The following is an 18,275-nucleotide window of genomic DNA, read 5'->3' on the forward strand; positions in this document are numbered from 1 at the left end:
TGTGGGTGGCCTGGAGCTGGAGAAAAGTGCTTTCTTTTCTGTATCTACCTCTACTTTCCATTGGAGACCCGAAGTCTCCAGTCACCCTGAATGTACCCTTTTCGGTGTCTGTGAAGATAAAACAGGCATCCAATATTTCAGCAAATAGAAACCGTGTCCAAACAAAGGTAGGGTAGAGTCATTACTTTCGATCAAAAGCACATGTAAAAAATGACTGGACAGTTGCTGGATCGAAAACACAACCTTGTAAAGTGCAGAGCGCAGAGTGTGGTGCTGAATAATTATTGGAGGTTTCAGCTTTTTACTGGTAAGGAATGTGAGAAAATGATTGATTGCATCTTTCATCGCCTCAAATTGAGAGGGGCAATGAAATATCCATCAAACCTGGGTGTATGTTGTGGAAATGTTCTTTCTAATTTCTTTTAGATGAGATTGCTGCAGTTGTTTATAACAAGGAGAAGATGAAGAAGAAAAACAGCCGATATTAGTATAAGTGCTTTTAACTTTAGGGGGAATTAAACTTTTTGTTTTTTGAATATTGAACATCTGGTGAACACATTTACATAACAGGTCACTCCCGGACTTTTCCACATAGTCTGTAAAACAAGCTAATGACTGACGGAAAAACTGAATATGTATTATTTCAGATTAACAGGGAGAAAACAAAGCAGCTGGTGTGCGAGGAGGATTTTCCTAAACAGATTGTTTCTCTGCTTTTTTAAGACAATGAGACGTAAACTCACTCAAAAGAGCTTTTTTACAGTGCAGGATTCGGTCTCCTCTGACTCAGAAGCTTTTTAGAAAAAATACTCGTACAATATCTTATAAAGCCTGAAAATATCCTATGAATCTGAAAAAAAATCTTACTGAATGAATTGAGTTGAGCAAATCTTCGTATACTTTCTGTATTGTAATAAAAATGTGTGCTGACAGCAGGTCTGGGAAATTTACTAGACAACTCTTGTAAATCATAAATAATATTGCGGAAAATATATTGTAGCACTGTAACAGTTTCTAATGTCCCATAAACCCGACATCTGGTTCAAAGTAGCGGCATGGCACTACTGCTGAAAGAGATTTCACCCGTTTTAATACGTTGCAGCATTTGTGTCATCTAGAGCAAGGGGGCATAAAAAGTTAAACTGAAAAATAAAATAACAAGTCCAAACATACATTTTCAAAAATTGACTTGTTTTAACACAACAAAAGACAATGGGAAGAACAATAGCAGCACTGCAATGTTCATCTGTGATAAATGGAAAAAAATCTCTGACTCTTTTGGGAACAGACAAAAATAGGACCCAGTCAAGTTGTTCAATATTGTTCCAACAAACAGTATTGTTTACTTAGTGTTCTCTGGGACAGCTTTCAGAAAACAGTGCCACACACTATGTAAAGATAAAGACAGGGATTGCATTTAACCCTCTCATCAAGAATTCTCACATTTCTATTGCAATGATATTCTATTATCGTCTCAACCTGGACTAAACACTGGACATTGTACATTCACTGCGAGAGGATAGAATCCCATCTGCAACACATCAGGTTATAATGGCTCTAATGTGAACAAATCTCAAATGCAGACACAGTTGGTGGTTTTAGTGACCCCTTGAACTTTTACAGGATTTATAGCATCAGTCAAAATATGATTTCAGCTTGGTTTAGATCTTATTTATATTTTTGCTTTAAACAAATATATTATTTACTATATATATGCAGTATGATTATGCTGGGTGTGTAGTTACTGTTATAGAACTGATGGTTTCACATTATTGGTCATCACTAATCTATAAGTGATGGTAACATGTGAAGAAAACTTGTTGATTGTCTTAACTTTAACATCTGTTTAAAAAGAAATACAGGTTTCAAATGTCAAATAAAATTCAATGTTCTGTTTTCTAACACCTAAAGTTAACTTACACCTAAAGTTAATAGGTTTTCATTGCTTTAATGTCCATGTTCAAGTGAAGCATCTGATGTTTTTAAATTTGCAACTTGTTCGGTTATGCCCTGTCCCATTAATCAGTAATTATTATATTCCGATATTTAGATATGTTTTCATCATCTCCTGTCCTATATAGTAAAAACTCTACACAACAATCAACACAATGAGCAATAACAAGCCATGTGCAACCAGTGTTACAAAATACATTCTTTTATTCATTCATCATTGTAAATACACAAACAAAAAAAATCATGGGAAGTATTCACACAAACAATATTTAGTGGGACATAATTCTTGAAACCATTTACACAGACTATTTTGGAAATGAATGTGCTTTTCATTGTCTAAAGGAACCATCCTTTCAATGCTTCAGTCATAGCTACCCACGCCTTTACTCTCTATACACAGCTTTTATCATGACTACATTATTTTGAATCTGTCCGACTTGTCCCGTCTCTTCCCTTTACTCTTCTCACCTAGATCATTTTTGCTGTAATGTTCAGGATTCATATTTTTATTATATGTACATGATATACATCAATTCTTAAATACATTTTCATTGTTTCCAATCTATTTACAATATAAGAGCTTATTGATATTTCAAATGGTTACAAAATATGTGGATTTGATGCTCAAACAACACGAAAGCAAAAGGAGGCGAATGTGATATAATGTTGACTATGTAGGTAACAAGTGGTTGTTTGAAGGAGTGGTACCGACAGAAGCATTGCTTCACCTCCAGCTTAGTTTTTCTAACTGAACAGTATTTCGTAAGAAGAAAGTATGCAAGTCATATTTGAAAAAAACAGAACAATACACAAAATGTTGATTTATCCTGTAATTCTCTTTGAAAACGTCAGGTTTATGAAGCATGTTTGTAAATCGAATCAATCTGCACGTGTCCTTTCCTACTGGCTTTGTAAACGGAAAAAATTGCGCTTCCATCGTATCCTTGAATCATGTGATTGGAAAAGCAGAACCATTCTCCGTCTGGTATCGGAACCACCGAGTCTGCAGCAGGGCACTACCTCGGCGTAAACTGTTTTAACCCCGCACATTTGTATCACAATAGATTGCAGCTGTATCTGACGGATCAAAAGCGCTTTCCACAACAGACACAGAACGTTATCGCTCTTCTTGTGGCTAAAAATTGGGGCGAGGAGCTAATGCCCCAGATGAAACCCATCACTGCGATGTAAATGTTCTTCCATTCTTCACACAAGTCAAGCCGGAGTGAACAGTGTTTGCAATTAGTTCCTCATATGATATGACCGGAATTTATGGGGTCTGGACATTGTTACTCGTTGTGGGATTCTGAATGAGACAAAAGATGCAAAACTCAGATCCTGTAGTGAAATGCAGGATATTAATCGTCTGATTTAAACTTCAATCTTGGACTTTGGTAAAGAATGTGCAGTAAAAAATATGCCTTCTATGTAAATAGTCTACCTCTCTTGTTATTATAAGCTGAAGCTTGATGAAACTGCTACGTCTACTGCCTCCATCTTGAAACACCACCTATCACAGCATCTACTGGCTAACTCTGTGGCTCCCTGAATGTCAACGAGAATGTGTAGAAAGGTTTGTTGTAACTGTGAGCCAACACACCATGAGCTCATTGATCTCAAGCTATGAGGTCACATACTATGTGTGTGTGTGATGGTGCCTGTTTGTACCGTATGTGGTTACAAGGATGAAACACTCACAGCAGACACATTAAAGCATTCCCATTCACTCTGCGCTTGCTGAGTAGCGGGCTTGAACCCACACAGTCTGTTCTGTCTCTTGTTAGTCTCTGTCTTTTGCTCCTTTTCAATACAGCCACAACCCATCCTTTAAAAAAACTTTCCCTGGCAGATGGAGACGGAGGCTTCTATGCCGACAGCAGCTGCCTCCGCTTCAGATCTTCTGGCACATGTGGAGCCTGGACTTGGACGAGGAGGTGGCGTCTTTCCACACCTTGCAGGAGAGGCCCTTGGCGCAGTCACAGCGCTGGAAGATCTCCAAGCCGTGAGCGCCTTTCTTCCTCTGCTTAGTGCACACCTCTCCCTGCCTCAGCACCGGCTTGCAGATTTTGGTCCAGAAATGGCGGGCGCAGCAGTAGCCCTCCGAGCAGTCGGATGAGCGCAGGCAGGGGTCACCCTCATGCCCTGACAGAAGAACACAGGGAACCGTGCCGATCAGTGGTGAACCAAACAACATCAAATTCTGAACTGAATACCAAGTTGGCAGAACTTGAAAAAACAGGAAAGCAGAAACAAATGCTTCATCAGAGACATAAAAGACCCGCGTGTAATTTGAAACCATCCAGCATCTTGGAGTTTTAAAGAGTTTAAAGACAAAGAAATGTATAATCATTGTTCATTTAGCTGTATCCATACGGACCCTTTCTTCAAGTTTCACTTAAAGTGTGGCCATCTCAGAAACATTGAGCTTTCATCATGAGTCAAAGAAAAACATGTTGCCTATCCTGTATATTAACTATTAATCCCATCTCGTGTACGTCTGATGTTTCTGGCAGGAGGTTAGTATCTCTTCAATAAGTGTATAATTCATACAGTTTTTTTCTTTTTTCTGTGACTTCTAAATATATATATCATCTCTTGCCAAAGGCTGCTTTATCATTCAAACCAGTCATCCTGTATCCCGGACAAAACCACAAGCTGCTGATTAGTTATTTCAATATGAAGCTCGAGGGACTGCTGCTCGTCCATTGGTTTCAACACCACAGATTCTGCGGGTTTGAGACTTTTCTCAAGCAGCGACTTTGTGTAAGGCCATTATAGTGTAATAACGTTTAAGGAAAGGGAGTGAGTCAAGCACAAATGAAATAAACGGCCTTATTTATAGTAACTTAAAATGCCACTGCTATTTTCACATTTATTTTAGTATTACAGCCTGCTGTCTTGAAAGTGCATTAGAGTCGAGTAATTTAAGAGTCTCGTTAAATCTATTACTTTATGGGCAGGTCCTCATATTACCTTAAATCACGCTAAGCAGGGGTCTCACTGCATTATTAGCTATAATCATGCTAAATCTGCATTCTGTGGTTTTCACTTGTGTACCACACAATAGGTGCTGTCAGCGAAAGTGTTCGTACGGCTTTATGAAGGTGCAGAAACAGCAGGGGCATTGTGGTTTCTTCTGGGCTCGCCATGCTGCGCTCTGGGCTCACAGACACTGACATACGAGCAGAGAGGTAATTATCAACATAGTTTGTGGACTGGCGTCGCCCATGAACTCTGTAGGACTGTGAACAACAGAAAGATTCAGCCGCCCAGACCAGGTTCAGTGAGAATGAACGATGAAAGAAAAGACAACAGCGACAGTGTTAGGAGGTGGCGAGGGTTCAGGTGGGCATGTTTTAAACATAACGTCAGGAACACACAGTCAAATCTTACCTTTCAGAGAATGCTTAGCTTGTGCTTTGCTGCTCTTCTTCCAGTTGTGGTCTTTAGTGGAGTGTTTGTAATTCTCGTCTAACGCTGAGATGTGAGGTGAGAGCACACTCTCTGAGATAGGGACACAAATATCTGCACACAAAGACAAGAGAAAATGGTAAAACAACAGAAACAGAAACATACTAACATGGACATAAAACTAACCAAAACTGTGAAAACAGGTAACCTCCTGTCACTATGCAGCTACATCAGTTAAAAACAATTCCAACTGAACCTCTCTGGCCTCTGTAAGCAAACACATACATATTCATGACATTCACACTGTTTACTGCTGAGACAACATGCCAAAATGTGAGCACTGACTCCTAACCTCTGGGCATCTATTTAAAGCAGTTCAGCCGTGGTTTCAAGATTCTGTCTAAGAGCATGTGTTCAGCATTATTTAAATGTATTGGCTCCTTCCCTCAAGTCTCTGGGCTAGATACTGTTTGTTCATTGACCTAGAACAAGTCACCTTTTTCCAGAATATTTGCACGAGAGACTGAACAATCACATTTCTGAGGCAGGCACAACATAACATAGGATATAGGGTTCGAAAAGTATGCATGCATGTATACGTGTGTGTGTGTGTCTGTGTGTCTGTGTGTCTGTGTGTCTGTGTGTGTCAGGTACGCACAGTTGCTGCAGCGGTTCCCGGGACAGCACATGGCGTCCCGATGGCAGCGCTTCTTCCTTCTGCGGCAGGTGAGGCAGCGGGAGGGAGCCTGTTGAGGGCTGTGACAGTAGCTGCCCACTGTGCACTCCTGGTCACTGCTGCACGGATACACCTGCTGACGATAACGGGCATTTACTCAATATGTGGAAAATATACCTTTGTTTTGCTTCTGGAAAGAAATGATAGTACATTGCACATATTCATCTACACATGGGTGAGGTTAGAGAGGATAGTTTCAGTGATATCAGACATTTATATCAAAATGGATCTTCCCACATGGTCTCAAAATTGTTGCATCTAAATACGACTGTGTGTCACATGACATAACGTGAATTAGCAATTTGCACGCAGCTCTGAGTTCAATCTAAAGTTCAGTGTTGGTACCAGTGTGGTACCAGTTGCATCCCCCACCTGCTCAATATACTTATATAGATTTATTGTGCAACATAAATTTGTAGTCTTTACCAGACATGAGCAGAGAATATTTCCAAAGCTCACCTCCCCTGTTTCTGAATCAGACTGTAAATGCTGCCTTTGATGTTTGACTTTGATATATTTAGGAAACACGCACACATGTGGCTGTGGATGTGAGTGATTTTCTGAAAGACATTAATCAGGATGTCATAATCTGGACACATCAAACCCATAGACTTATTGATCCTGCAGTTCACTGTCAGACTGTTCAACATCCAATGCCGCTAATCTCCTCTGTCTTAATGGGCAATTAGTTTGGTCCTGGGATTCACACAGTACATGATGGTGGAGAATCTCTCCCTTCTCACACTAGGACATCAGTGTCCACCAAATATTAACCAAATGATCAGCTGGCTGTATTGTCGAAGCACTGCTGTGGAAGAGAAGAACACCCAGCAAACATCAACTCACACAGACCAAACACAATCACGGCATTTCATCTAATTGTTGCCCCACAGTTCAAATTGTAGCAAGCTGTTAACAAGCCAAATAAAATGCATTCCGGTTTATAGGTCCTTGGAGAGACTCTTAGCCCAGAAAACAACACACTCAACCTGACTCATGGTTGTGCCCTCACATCGGCTCTTAAATTGGTCTTCAGTATCGCTCAGTTAAAGTGTTGCGTAAAATGTTATTTGGACCAAAAACAAGACCAGAGAAAGACTCATGAAATTGTACATGTTACTTTACCCGTTTTGTATTTTCAATCCAAGAAAACCCTATGAACAACAAATATAAATTGATTTTGTGCACATACTGCACATCACTGCAAACATGTTGTAAATATAGATAATTGCAGCTGCTTTATATTGAAAGTAAAATAGAAAACCAGGCAATAGAAGATTTTCCAGTTACTTTGTTTCTAATTAAAAGTTTTCCAACTGTTTTTGGAGAACTGCATGCATCATTGGTTCTGGAGAGAGGCATTACATTGTGTATGAGTTTCTCAATTGAAGTATGGAACATCAAAAACAAATGTCATTCCCCTCATTTCATTTTGTTGGCGGCAGCACACTGTGCAGCACAAATATAAAAACCTCGGCATATGAATCCGAGACCATCTACGTGTCCAGATAAGAGAGAAGATATGACCACAGGTTGCCTTAGTTCAATGTTAGTGGACATGTTGTAGGTGTTAACATGTTTTGTTTGGTCATTATTTTGATGGGTCCCAGACAATGAAGCCAAAAATACTTAATTCTCTGTGTTCGGAAGCTAAATGACTCTGCAGACATAATTGAGGGGTAATTATTGTCCCTAATTATTCTTAATTTACCATGATTTTCTTGTTTTTTATGCTAAAAGGTTGAGACATGTCCTCTATATTCCAGCAAAACATGCTAAAAGTCTGAGGGTCTTTTCCGTAAGTGCCGTGAAATGATCACACTAGAAAAAAAAACAACGCACAGAACAATTAAAGCCAAGCTCACTTTTTCCATAACAGATTTGTGCACCAATGGGACGTTTTACTGGAACTGCTGCCTTGATATAATTCCTTGCACATGCACATGTCCCGTCGCCATTAGTGTTGGAGCGGGAGCAAAGAAGCTCACCATAAATTGTGTCACAAATCAAATGAACTGCTCAGACAAGTGAATTAAAGCCGTGAATTTGCACTGAACTAATCAACGGAGGGGGACATTTTGAGCCGCAGCGGGGGAAGCACCAGTATTCTGGTTCGGGTCACAGTAAAGGTCAGGAAACTTTGTTCTTCCAGCTGCTGGAACATCTTTATCTTATTTTAAACCCCTCTGTTTGATTCCAGAGTGTCATGACTGCAATGGGTGGACTGAGCTGTCAGACATTTGAACAACCCGACACCTACTCAAATATGCAGATCTGTAGGAGAAATGCGCAGGATATGGATTCTAATTGTGTAAATCATGTCCAGTGTGGACAACATGTTTAGCTGGCACACCACCACAGGCACCACAACCACACTGAGCTGGCCCTGCACTGACAGAGCTGATTTAGTGTGGTTTACCACTGACAAACATGGAACAATAAACATATGAATGGACATGAAAGAGGTTTAAATCAGAGTAAAATCATTACAGCCACAATAAATAGCAAACTCCATTTGGGGTATTATGGTCAACTGAGCAGGGGAGGCCGTGCCCAAAAATACAGGCGTCACTCCAAACGTGAATGTACACCACATGTGTTTAAATCGTCTCTCGGATATCGCATATCACATTAGAAGTTGTTGCTCGATGTCCTTGCGCCTCAGAAAGCGAACAAGATTAGACTTGTTGGAGGGAGGCCACGCGGACTTTCTCAGGCTGGAAACACATGGAGGCAATGAGAAATGAGCAGGAATATTAAGCTGAATGTTCATCCATCATTGTGTCCGGTTTCCGTGGTCCAGATGCGTAATGTGTTGATGAAAGTAATGAAGCCCTGATTTATTTATTTTTTTATGTGCTCTAAATATTGCTTAATTACGACAACGTTAAAAATAGACTTCCCAGAAAATCTACTGGCCTTGTTTTATAGGGGAAAGTCATTATGATGCGTTCAGGTGAGACTGGAAAAACACTTGCATGGTGTCTTTTGTGGTTCTGTAGCAACTTTGTTGAAGTCTTTGAAAATAATCCTGGTTATGTCATCAGCGCTATCTCAGCTTAAACAAGAGACTACACAAAAGACGTTTGACAGACATGGGTGTGTTGACCAGGCAGGTAGGATCTAATAAAGATGCTATCATGTTTATGGGAAGTGCAGTATCCAACTTCATGGAATCACAATCCTAAAATTCAAGCTTTTCTTTGAGAGAAGAAAAGCTTTAACATTTTGGGGTAATCTTATCTCTTATTTGCTTACTTGCAGAGAGTTAAATGATGTATGTGAATCCAGGAAAACTGGAGCCAGGAAGGATGATTATAGTTTAGCATCACAACTGGAAACAGTGGGAGAGGTTAGCCTCTCTAAAGTAAAAACTACAATCTGCTGTCCAGCACCTCTGAAGCTCACTGATTAATGCAATGCTTTTTGCTTTTGATTTTTGTCAATTCTGAAATAAACAGAAACATAAGAGCTACAAATGACAGTAAATCGAAGGGATTTGGATGGTGTTAGTATTTATTGAAGATCAATTGATTCGTCTTTGCCATCTGTGACTGTGTGAAAACTCCCTGAAAGACCAAACACTTTCATGAAAAAGAAAAAAGAAGAAATATGAATTAACTTGTAGGAGCTTTTCTGAGGTTTGCAGCGAGTGTTTGTCCCAGTTTCTTATCTAAGCCAAGCTAATTGTCTCTAGGTCACACACGCACATGCACACACACACACACACACAAATTAGATTGGTATTAATCAATCTCATCTATCTAATCTAATAAATATATTCGCCAATATGTCTAATTGCTGCTTTAGCTCAAAGTCCAGATAACAGATGTCAAGATTGTTGAAATCACACCTACGTAGTGAAAACTGTTGGAGACATAGTCTGTCGAGAAGTTCAAGACAACAGCAGCAGTTTTTTCCCCCCTGACATAAAACATATGCCGTTATCTGATTATAATGACAAATGGCACCGGCCACGCGCAGTAGTACTTCATACTACCTGCTTTGATTCCTATCTGTCTTTCTGGACGGCAGATTTGGATCAATTACAGCGCGTGGGTGCGTGGGTGGAGGGGGGTTGTGTAGAATAAGAGGGTCGGGGCTCACCTCTTCCATCATGGCTCAAACCATGAGACAGCCCTTTGAAACCCAATGATACAAGGCTGACCCCAAATCGCAGTGGATAATATCGCCTTATCTTGTGTTTTAAAACGGCTCATTCGCAACTTCTGAGAGACAGGGCTTCATTTGGATGCATCTCATTCATCTCCCATCTTTTTTCTGTTGCTCCCTTATTTTTCCCCAGACAGCTTTGCACATAAAAGCACAGCTTTGAATCCGGCGCAGGAAGTGGGCTGAGGACTGTGTACTCTGCAGCCTCTCTTGGTATGCTGGTGAGACGATAGAGGCCGAGACAGACAGAGAGTCATAAGGGAAGCCCCTGGCCCTGTCTCGTGCTGCCGCCGTGCTGGTAAAACACTGTGACTTTGATGAGGAAACCTAAATGTGCGGGAGCAACAATCTACAAGGGATTTACTACAGGATATACAGGGCTTTAAACCATCCGTCCTGGTTGCAGGATCCCTTATTTACCTCTGTGGAGTCATTCCAAAGCGCTGATATAATTCGATGGAAGCGCCCTGTAATGCATAAAAATAACACTAAGAATGTCTCCTCTGCTTAGTGCGAGTGCGAGGGATTTAAATTTAGAGAGAGAATGAAAATATTTTCGGAAAGTGAGGAGGGTTGAAACTTTTGTTTCGAAAAGCGAGACCCTTTCCTGCGTTATGCATGTTTTCTTGAGATGTGCAAAGGACAGTAACATGATATAAAAGAGTGGCAAAGTCTAGGCAGAAGTTCAAAGTGGATGGATGGGTCAACAAAATATCAGATTTAAGTGCAGGAGATGACTATTTGTTTCCCGTTTCCAACCAAAAGTCAACTTGTTTAGTTTTTTTCTACATAACCATAACCATTCCCTAATCTTAACTGAGTGTACTGTTTATTATTGTAACTTTGATTACACAAGCCCCTTAACCTTGACAATGTAGTCATGTTAACACAGGGGTGGGGAACAGTCAGCTCAGAGCAGTCGGGAGGAAAGAAAGTTGTGCTAGAAAATGGAAAAACATTTTATTTTTTGTTGAAGTAACAGAACAGCCTGTGTGCCAAATTTTCGGGGATGCGCTCACATCGATAAAAACGGCCAATCACGAGCATCATTACAGCTGGAAACATACAAAACTGGATGAGTTGTGAGGACAAATACGCTTGGATGAAGTTAACGCTCGTTAGCGGAGTTTGCGTGCCCAACAAACAGCTTTCACAAGACCACATCCTGACAGAGATGATGTTTTGCAGGCAAGTTATACAATGAGCAAAGTAATTGCTGAGACGTGAAAACATCGTTCAGAGGGTGAATTTATAAGTGCCTGATTCCCGCTGTGGAGCTGCTAGCAATGGACAAAGTAAAATTGTTCTAAAGTGTCTGATTTTCTCAGAGATCCTTCGCTGAGCAGATAAATGACAAAGCACTGATACTGACAAAATTGACACCACAAAAATCTCCAGTTTTTCTGTCTGACCTGTGATGAAACTACAGACACGATAAACATTTTGTGTGTGGAATCTATGCCGCGTTTGGTACGAGTGAGGACTTGTTGTCTTTACAAGCCTGATACCTGATACTACCAATGGTGAGGCTAAAACTAGTTGTGAGTAGCATCATCTTCATCATCACTACCATCTGACATCAGACACCTCACCAGAGAAGCATCGCGGTAGAGAGATTACTGTGATGTATGCATTCAGTAATTTAGTGAGGCCTATACCAAACTCTACCAAAAGTAAGAATTTGTTTGAGCAAGTTGTTTTGGCTAAAATCAGCTGTGTTTAGCATCGTCAGCATCATCACTACCATCAGACATCAGACTCTTCAACAAAGAAGAAGCATCGCACTACATTTCTGTAATATGTGTTCAAATAGTTATTACGGCCTGTGAAGGATACTATAAAAACGTAACCCTTGATAGGAAGACGGTTCCCTATCTCTGTTGTAGAGGGCATGAACAAAGTGAGTGGAATATTTACAATTTGGAGGATTATGGAGACAATTTAAACCTAATTACTGGATGGAATTTCTGGTGTGGGCCACCAATGCACACATGAATCAAGCCGGAGACAGAGCTGTTGTTCTCCACAGATGAGAAAGTGAATCTTCATGTACAATGGAACCTTTTTTTATGTGACTACCTCTGCAAAGGAGGGCGTTTTTTCATTGGCATTTGTTTGTTAGTAAGCAGGATTGTTCAAAATATACAGAACAGATTTAATTGAAATTTTGTGGATGAGTGGAGCATGACACACATTACACGTTTGTACCAGATCCGCTTTCTTCAACATGGCGAGATAGGGCATTAGCCTTGGTGCAGGTTTGCCCTTCTGGGTGCTGTTCTAGTCATCAACTATATTACAAAGAAAGGCTGAAATAAAATAAAATATTCAGGGTGAAAAACAAAAAATACTTCCCTGCTCTTCTAAATGACAGTGTGCCCCAATCCCCTTTTTCTGACCCCCTCTCCAACCCAAATAACTTCCATTCAGTCAACATGGAGGGACACTACCTGAGTATTATGATAGATCAGTTAATATATGCTGGTAGACTCGTAGAACTCGGTGTTGTGATCGCACTTGACCCTAAAGCTCGAGATCAAGCACATAAGCTGAAACTGTGAATGGTGTTAATGAGTGGCAGGGGCCTTACAGAGTCAAATAAACGATGTCACTGAGTAAACAAACTTCATATGCCCTGAAAGCACAGACAGCCAGTATCAGATAACATAGGGATGGCTGCGCACAAGTCACTCTTACAAACCATGTCTTTAAACACAACTTGGCGTCTTTCATCACTCAAAACACATGTGTTTATGGGCATGTCCCTTTGAGCGCTATAAACCCATGTCTCCAAAAACTAGACCTTCTTTAAGTTAAGTATACATTCTGGGTTGATCTTTTTCATCGGACATGAATAAAGGCACACATGACTGCGCTCTTCAAAGACTATGAAAAGAAAGGGGGGGAACGCTCTTGATGGTGTGCCTCTCTAAAAGGTGTAATCCTGTGGAATGAGAGGTGGAACGGGTCTCCTCTCTCATTAACAAGGCCAATTACAGTAAAAAAAAAAAGAGGTCAAAATGGGAGACTCCTAATGGCTCCAGTGCACGGCCTTCACGGTGCCCAAGGGAGCCACAGACTGGAAAGGCCACAGGACAGAAGACTGAAGCACGAATATACGCCGGGCACTAACAAGCGGTCACACCTCTCTCTGCCTTTTCACTCTCTTTCTCAGCTCATTAGGATCACCCAACAGCTATTTTAAGCCGGAGAGGAGGCAGGCAGGGCTGAGACAGCGAGAGGTAAAAGACGTGGCTGTACTTTTACAGGCCGAGCCCTCAGAGATCGCTTGTTAAAGTGATCTCTCTGTGTGGATTTAAATAAAGCAACCAGTTAAGTCTGGCTGACCGACTGCTGATGTTTTACAGACATGTCCTGCATGAATGCAGCCACACTGTCGGTTCCCTTGTGGGTTCAGAGGTTCGAGTGGTGAGCGCTGCCTGCCCCGTGCTATCCATTTCTGTTGGTTCCCTTCCAAGAAGCCAACAGTGCCACCCACGAGCGGCGGCTGTCAAGGTCTTAGAGGTTTTGGGTTTTGTCGGTTTTACTCGCAGTCAAGCTGACGTGTAAAGGGTCGGACAACGAGAAATCACTCTGACTCCGGAACAGCCAAAACCTGACCCCGGTTTGACAGTGATTGATATGACTCTTATCTCCAAACGCTGTCAGCAGCTACAGGAAATAAAAACGCATTAGGCTGTCAAATGCTGCTTCGACAAGAGTTCCTAATGTGAAGGATAAAATACCAAATTACACCCTTGTTTCCTACTGCAGCGGCTCGTAACCCCAGGGAGGCTGGAATCTCTCGCTTGATAATTTGCTCAATTTCAAATTAAACCGTTGAGGAGACCGATGGAAGATTTTTTTGTACTTTTCTAATTCATTCGATTTTCAGGCCTCACAAACAGCTCCTTCACATCATGCAAACGATGTATTTTCTTGTGTTTGACGGCGGATTGAAGAGAGGAGAGCAGGTTTTAAAAAGGGAGTGTTTAAAAATTAGGCATGGTGGTGAACTATGGAGATCCCTGATCACATAAATAGCAACCTCACAATCGTTTACATCCTGAACGCTGTGCAAACTCCGTGGGGGTTTATAATCTGCCAACAATTTCACACCAGCTGTAACAAAAATCAACAGCATGACAAGTTGACCATAAATCTACTTGTGGGATTTTGGCATTGAGGTTTCCCATAGTGCAGATGCAGAGAAATGCAGAGAAACTTGAGCTGCTGCGTTCACATTTTCCAAACTTACACCCAAGCCTTAATCAACAGTAATTCATTTCTCTAATGTAGAGGGAGGTTGAAATATTTTTGGGGGTGACTAGTGTGAACCACTTTAGGAAGAGAATTACTCAGTAATGTGTTGATTTGTTTAAACCAGGTCCTGTATTTAGCTGATTAGTGTCCATGTAATCGCTCCTAAACTAAATCAGTGTCCCACGTTGCTATAACAACCTCATGAAGAGAGCAGGCATTTCATCTATGATTTCTTCTGTTCTTTAACAGCGAGGGTCAGTAAAGTTATCCTGCCAGAGTCGAGCCGCAAATCAGGCCAAGGCAGAGCTGCGGCTGTGACTTGACAATTCTGGAAAACCTTCTGGCTTCCAGAACACACACACACGCACACACACACACACACACACACACACACACAAACATACACACACATACAGTGTACCCCCTCTTGCCATAAATGCAATTAACCGTCTTAATTTGGACACACGGCACCATATACACCATGACATTTACTTTAATAACAGTAAGGTGGTCTCTGCACTCATATGTTGTTTTCCCTCAGTCCACCCGTCCAAACCACTCCAGATTATTGCGATGGCAAAGATGTAAGCAGGCGTTCAAATTGAGGTCTGGCAGTGCCGCTTGAGGTTGGGTCTCCGCACTCCATAGAGGAGAGGAGAGAGAGTGAGTGGCTTTCCCATAATTTACTTCTGTCTGAGCTGGATGTCAGAGCGCCGCTCTCAGCAAAACGCTCTTCGCAGATATTCAACACGATCACATATGTTGGACACGGCCAAATGTAAACACTGTGTTTAAAGAAAAATGCTTGAAAGGTAAGGTCAAGCATAATCAGCTGTTGCAGTGAGCTGATGTACTGGGTGTCTGGTGCAGGGGGGATGTGGCAGTGCCATCTGCTGCTCAGAAAGAATCTGAGACCTCAACAGCGTCTGTCAGGTCAAAATATGAATACTCATACATGTTTGATGAAAGTGTACATTTAGTGGTAGTTTTTTGGGAGAAGTCAGGTTTTTGTTTAACTGATATGTCATATGATATGTTTCCCACATTTATATCAGTTTTAAAACCCCTCTCATAAACCTAACTAAAACTTCTTTAAAATTATACCAGCAAAGCAATGAATGCCCCATTATAATTCCTCACTCGATAATCACTTGACTCATAATGTTCACAACTTTTTTTTTCTTTAGCTGAAATGAAAGCTGCCCAACCTTTAATATTTCTCGATCCTGCGTTTGCAGTCAAACTACCGTAGTTTGGCACTTTGTTGAAACAGCAGGACTTGATAACTCTTTGAGTGGGTATTAAGTGGCTGGTTGGTAAGAGTATCCCTCAGAGGCCCCACAGTAAGAATCTCATAATCCCAGCAAGCGTCTGGACCACTTTAATGACACTAAGACCCAGACAGAAAATTACCCCAAGTGTTAACTTTTTCTCACATTTCTCTAGGCATTAATGATTTACTGTGGAAGTGCGAGGCACCCGACGGTGGCGTCAGGTCTGAAAGGCAATTAGGGTTTATGAGGGGGTCCGATCCCTGCAATTTCCAATAACGATTCACACATGAGACTTTTTTTTTTTTTTAACAACATAGGGCTATTTTACGCGTTCACCTCGAGAAACTCCAGGGGCACACTTTTCGAGACCGCACAATTATGCACGCCTGTGTGCATCAATGGCGCACTCATAATCAGATTTAAATTGAGAAAACTGACACTCTCTTCTCGTCATGTTTATTGAAATGAATAATCACTACTTGTGGAATCATTACGGCTGATGATATCCCACTGAATTCAACCCCACTTTCTCAAATACTCAAATTTAAGGCTGTGCGTAAATGTTGTTTTAGACGCTCCATTTATAATTTAAGTGCTCTGACAAGAAGGAGAATCCACATTACCTGCGTGAGGATGTGATGTTTCTTCGTGATCCCGACGTGCTCAGTGGAGGACCGGTTCGTAGCGGTCGTGGGTGCCTCGTCCACCAAACCCGGCTTGATGGAGTTCGCCTTCGGGCGAGTCTCTGATACCTGGGACGTCCCCGTCCTCAGCGCAGCGACGAGAAACATCACAACACAGCATCTATTCCATGCAGAGACGAGCATCCTTGATAAAAAAATTAAAAATACTGCGATGCCAAAAAAATATATAGAATTGCTTGAAAAGCCGGATTTTTGTGGCACAAAAAAAAAGTTTCTCAATGACAAGTGTGCGACCTGGCAGTGTCCATGTGTCACTTTTCCCCCGACTCCAAAACACGAGTAGTAGTGATGAGGCCAACTTTTCGTCCCTGGGAATCAGATATTGAGAAGAATGACTGCCATCGACCTCGTTATCTGGAGACAGAGAGCCCAGTGTGTGGCAGGGACACAATGAATAAGAGAATCTGTTAAAATGCTGATGCTCTGAGGGTCAGAAGGAGACTTGACATGAGGTTTCCACTCTGTCTCTGTCTGTGACTGAGCCCTTGGTCCTGCAGCCGGCTGCTTTGTGATCTCGGATACTTTCTTTTTATAGGATTGTAATGAGTTTGCTTCCTCCGCCCCTATTCACCACTGACAAAGAATGAAACTGATCTGTGCGCGGCACCGCTGCTTGCGCATTGTCGTCTCGACACCGGCACCAGGAGCACCGTTGGGAAAACCTTATTAAATTATACACTGTGTGTTTTAACTGGGCGCTTGACCCTTTTTACTGCGAGGCGGTTGGGCGCATATAGGAAATAAGGGGGTGGGGGGGGGACTCTAAAGAGGGTTTGTAGGTAACGTGGACGATTTTTCCACAATCACAAGAAAGAATGTGTTTCCTTGTGCGTGAAAATGTAAAATCCATCATATCTGAAAGCAAAAAGCGCTTCTTTATTCTACCTGAGGTTAGATTTGTGACGCTCTCAAATACGCAGGACGCCCCCAGATTCAGGGTCTATTTAAGCAGCATTCCAGAATAACTTAGAATAAAAAACTATATTTGATAACCACTGTTTTCTTTCTTTGGGGAAAGAGGCATCCCTCATGATGCCAGGGATAACAATGGTGATTAAGGTTTGTGATAGAAGTATTATAGAGGCTCCTTTGTTTGATTGTATCAGGATGAGTTATATTCATGTTGGTTGGATGATAATACACGTGGAGGCACAATGAACTCTTTCATTTTCAGATAGGTAAAGCCCATGAATTTTGGATGAATGATGTGTTTAGTACAGGGACACTAGTGCAGCCAGGAGATGGGGATGTTATCAGTTTTACAACTCCAGATCTGTGTAAATGTGTCTTTCACTGTTGGTCATTGCTGTAAATATTTATAAAACATCATCTCTTAACCATGATTCATATGCTCTCTAGAAATCAAAATGTGATGCAGAGATAGAGAACGTGGTGCACGTTAAAAAAGCTGAAAATGTCTCAAAATGAAAAAAAATGAAGCAGCCAGTCAACGAATCTTTTCCCACAATGGCTTTATGACTCTACGCCTCAGTGCTTTAGTTTTCACACAACTTGGAAGCACCTATTCAAAGCTGGAAGCCGGGATGAAACCAATATACCGGTAAAGGCTTCTGACCTCAAAAGCGATCCATCACAGGCTCCAATTCAAAGTGTCAAGTTCTTTTGTCTGAGACAATGGACAACCAACTGAACTGGGGAGTGGGAGGAAGTATTGGACTTGTTTGATGTAACTGTAGATGCTTAGAGGTGATACTACCTCTGTCACCTGAGTGCACAGTGATTTACCTTGAAAGACTGGCA

General features: G+C 41.4%; 1 protein-coding gene across 1 annotated transcript; it reads right to left on the reverse strand.

The window, feature by feature from the left end:
• Nucleotides 1-2,139: 2,139 nt before the first annotated feature.
• Nucleotides 2,140-17,026, reverse strand: dkk2 (dickkopf WNT signaling pathway inhibitor 2). Its single transcript, XM_035166283.2, has 4 exons — nt 16,434-17,026; nt 6,023-6,173; nt 5,347-5,478; nt 2,140-4,095 (listed from the first exon to the last, which is right to left on the reverse strand). The coding sequence occupies exons 1-4, from the start codon at nt 16,635-16,637 to the stop codon at nt 3,845-3,847; spliced, it is 738 nt and encodes a 245-aa protein (XP_035022174.1). The 5' UTR covers nt 16,638-17,026; the 3' UTR covers nt 2,140-3,844.
• Between the last annotated feature and the right edge of the window lie 1,249 nt (nt 17,027-18,275).

This window comes from Hippoglossus stenolepis, chromosome 2, assembly GCF_022539355.2.
Source record: "Hippoglossus stenolepis isolate QCI-W04-F060 chromosome 2, HSTE1.2, whole genome shotgun sequence".
Lineage (NCBI taxonomy): Eukaryota > Metazoa > Chordata > Actinopteri > Pleuronectiformes > Pleuronectidae > Hippoglossus > Hippoglossus stenolepis.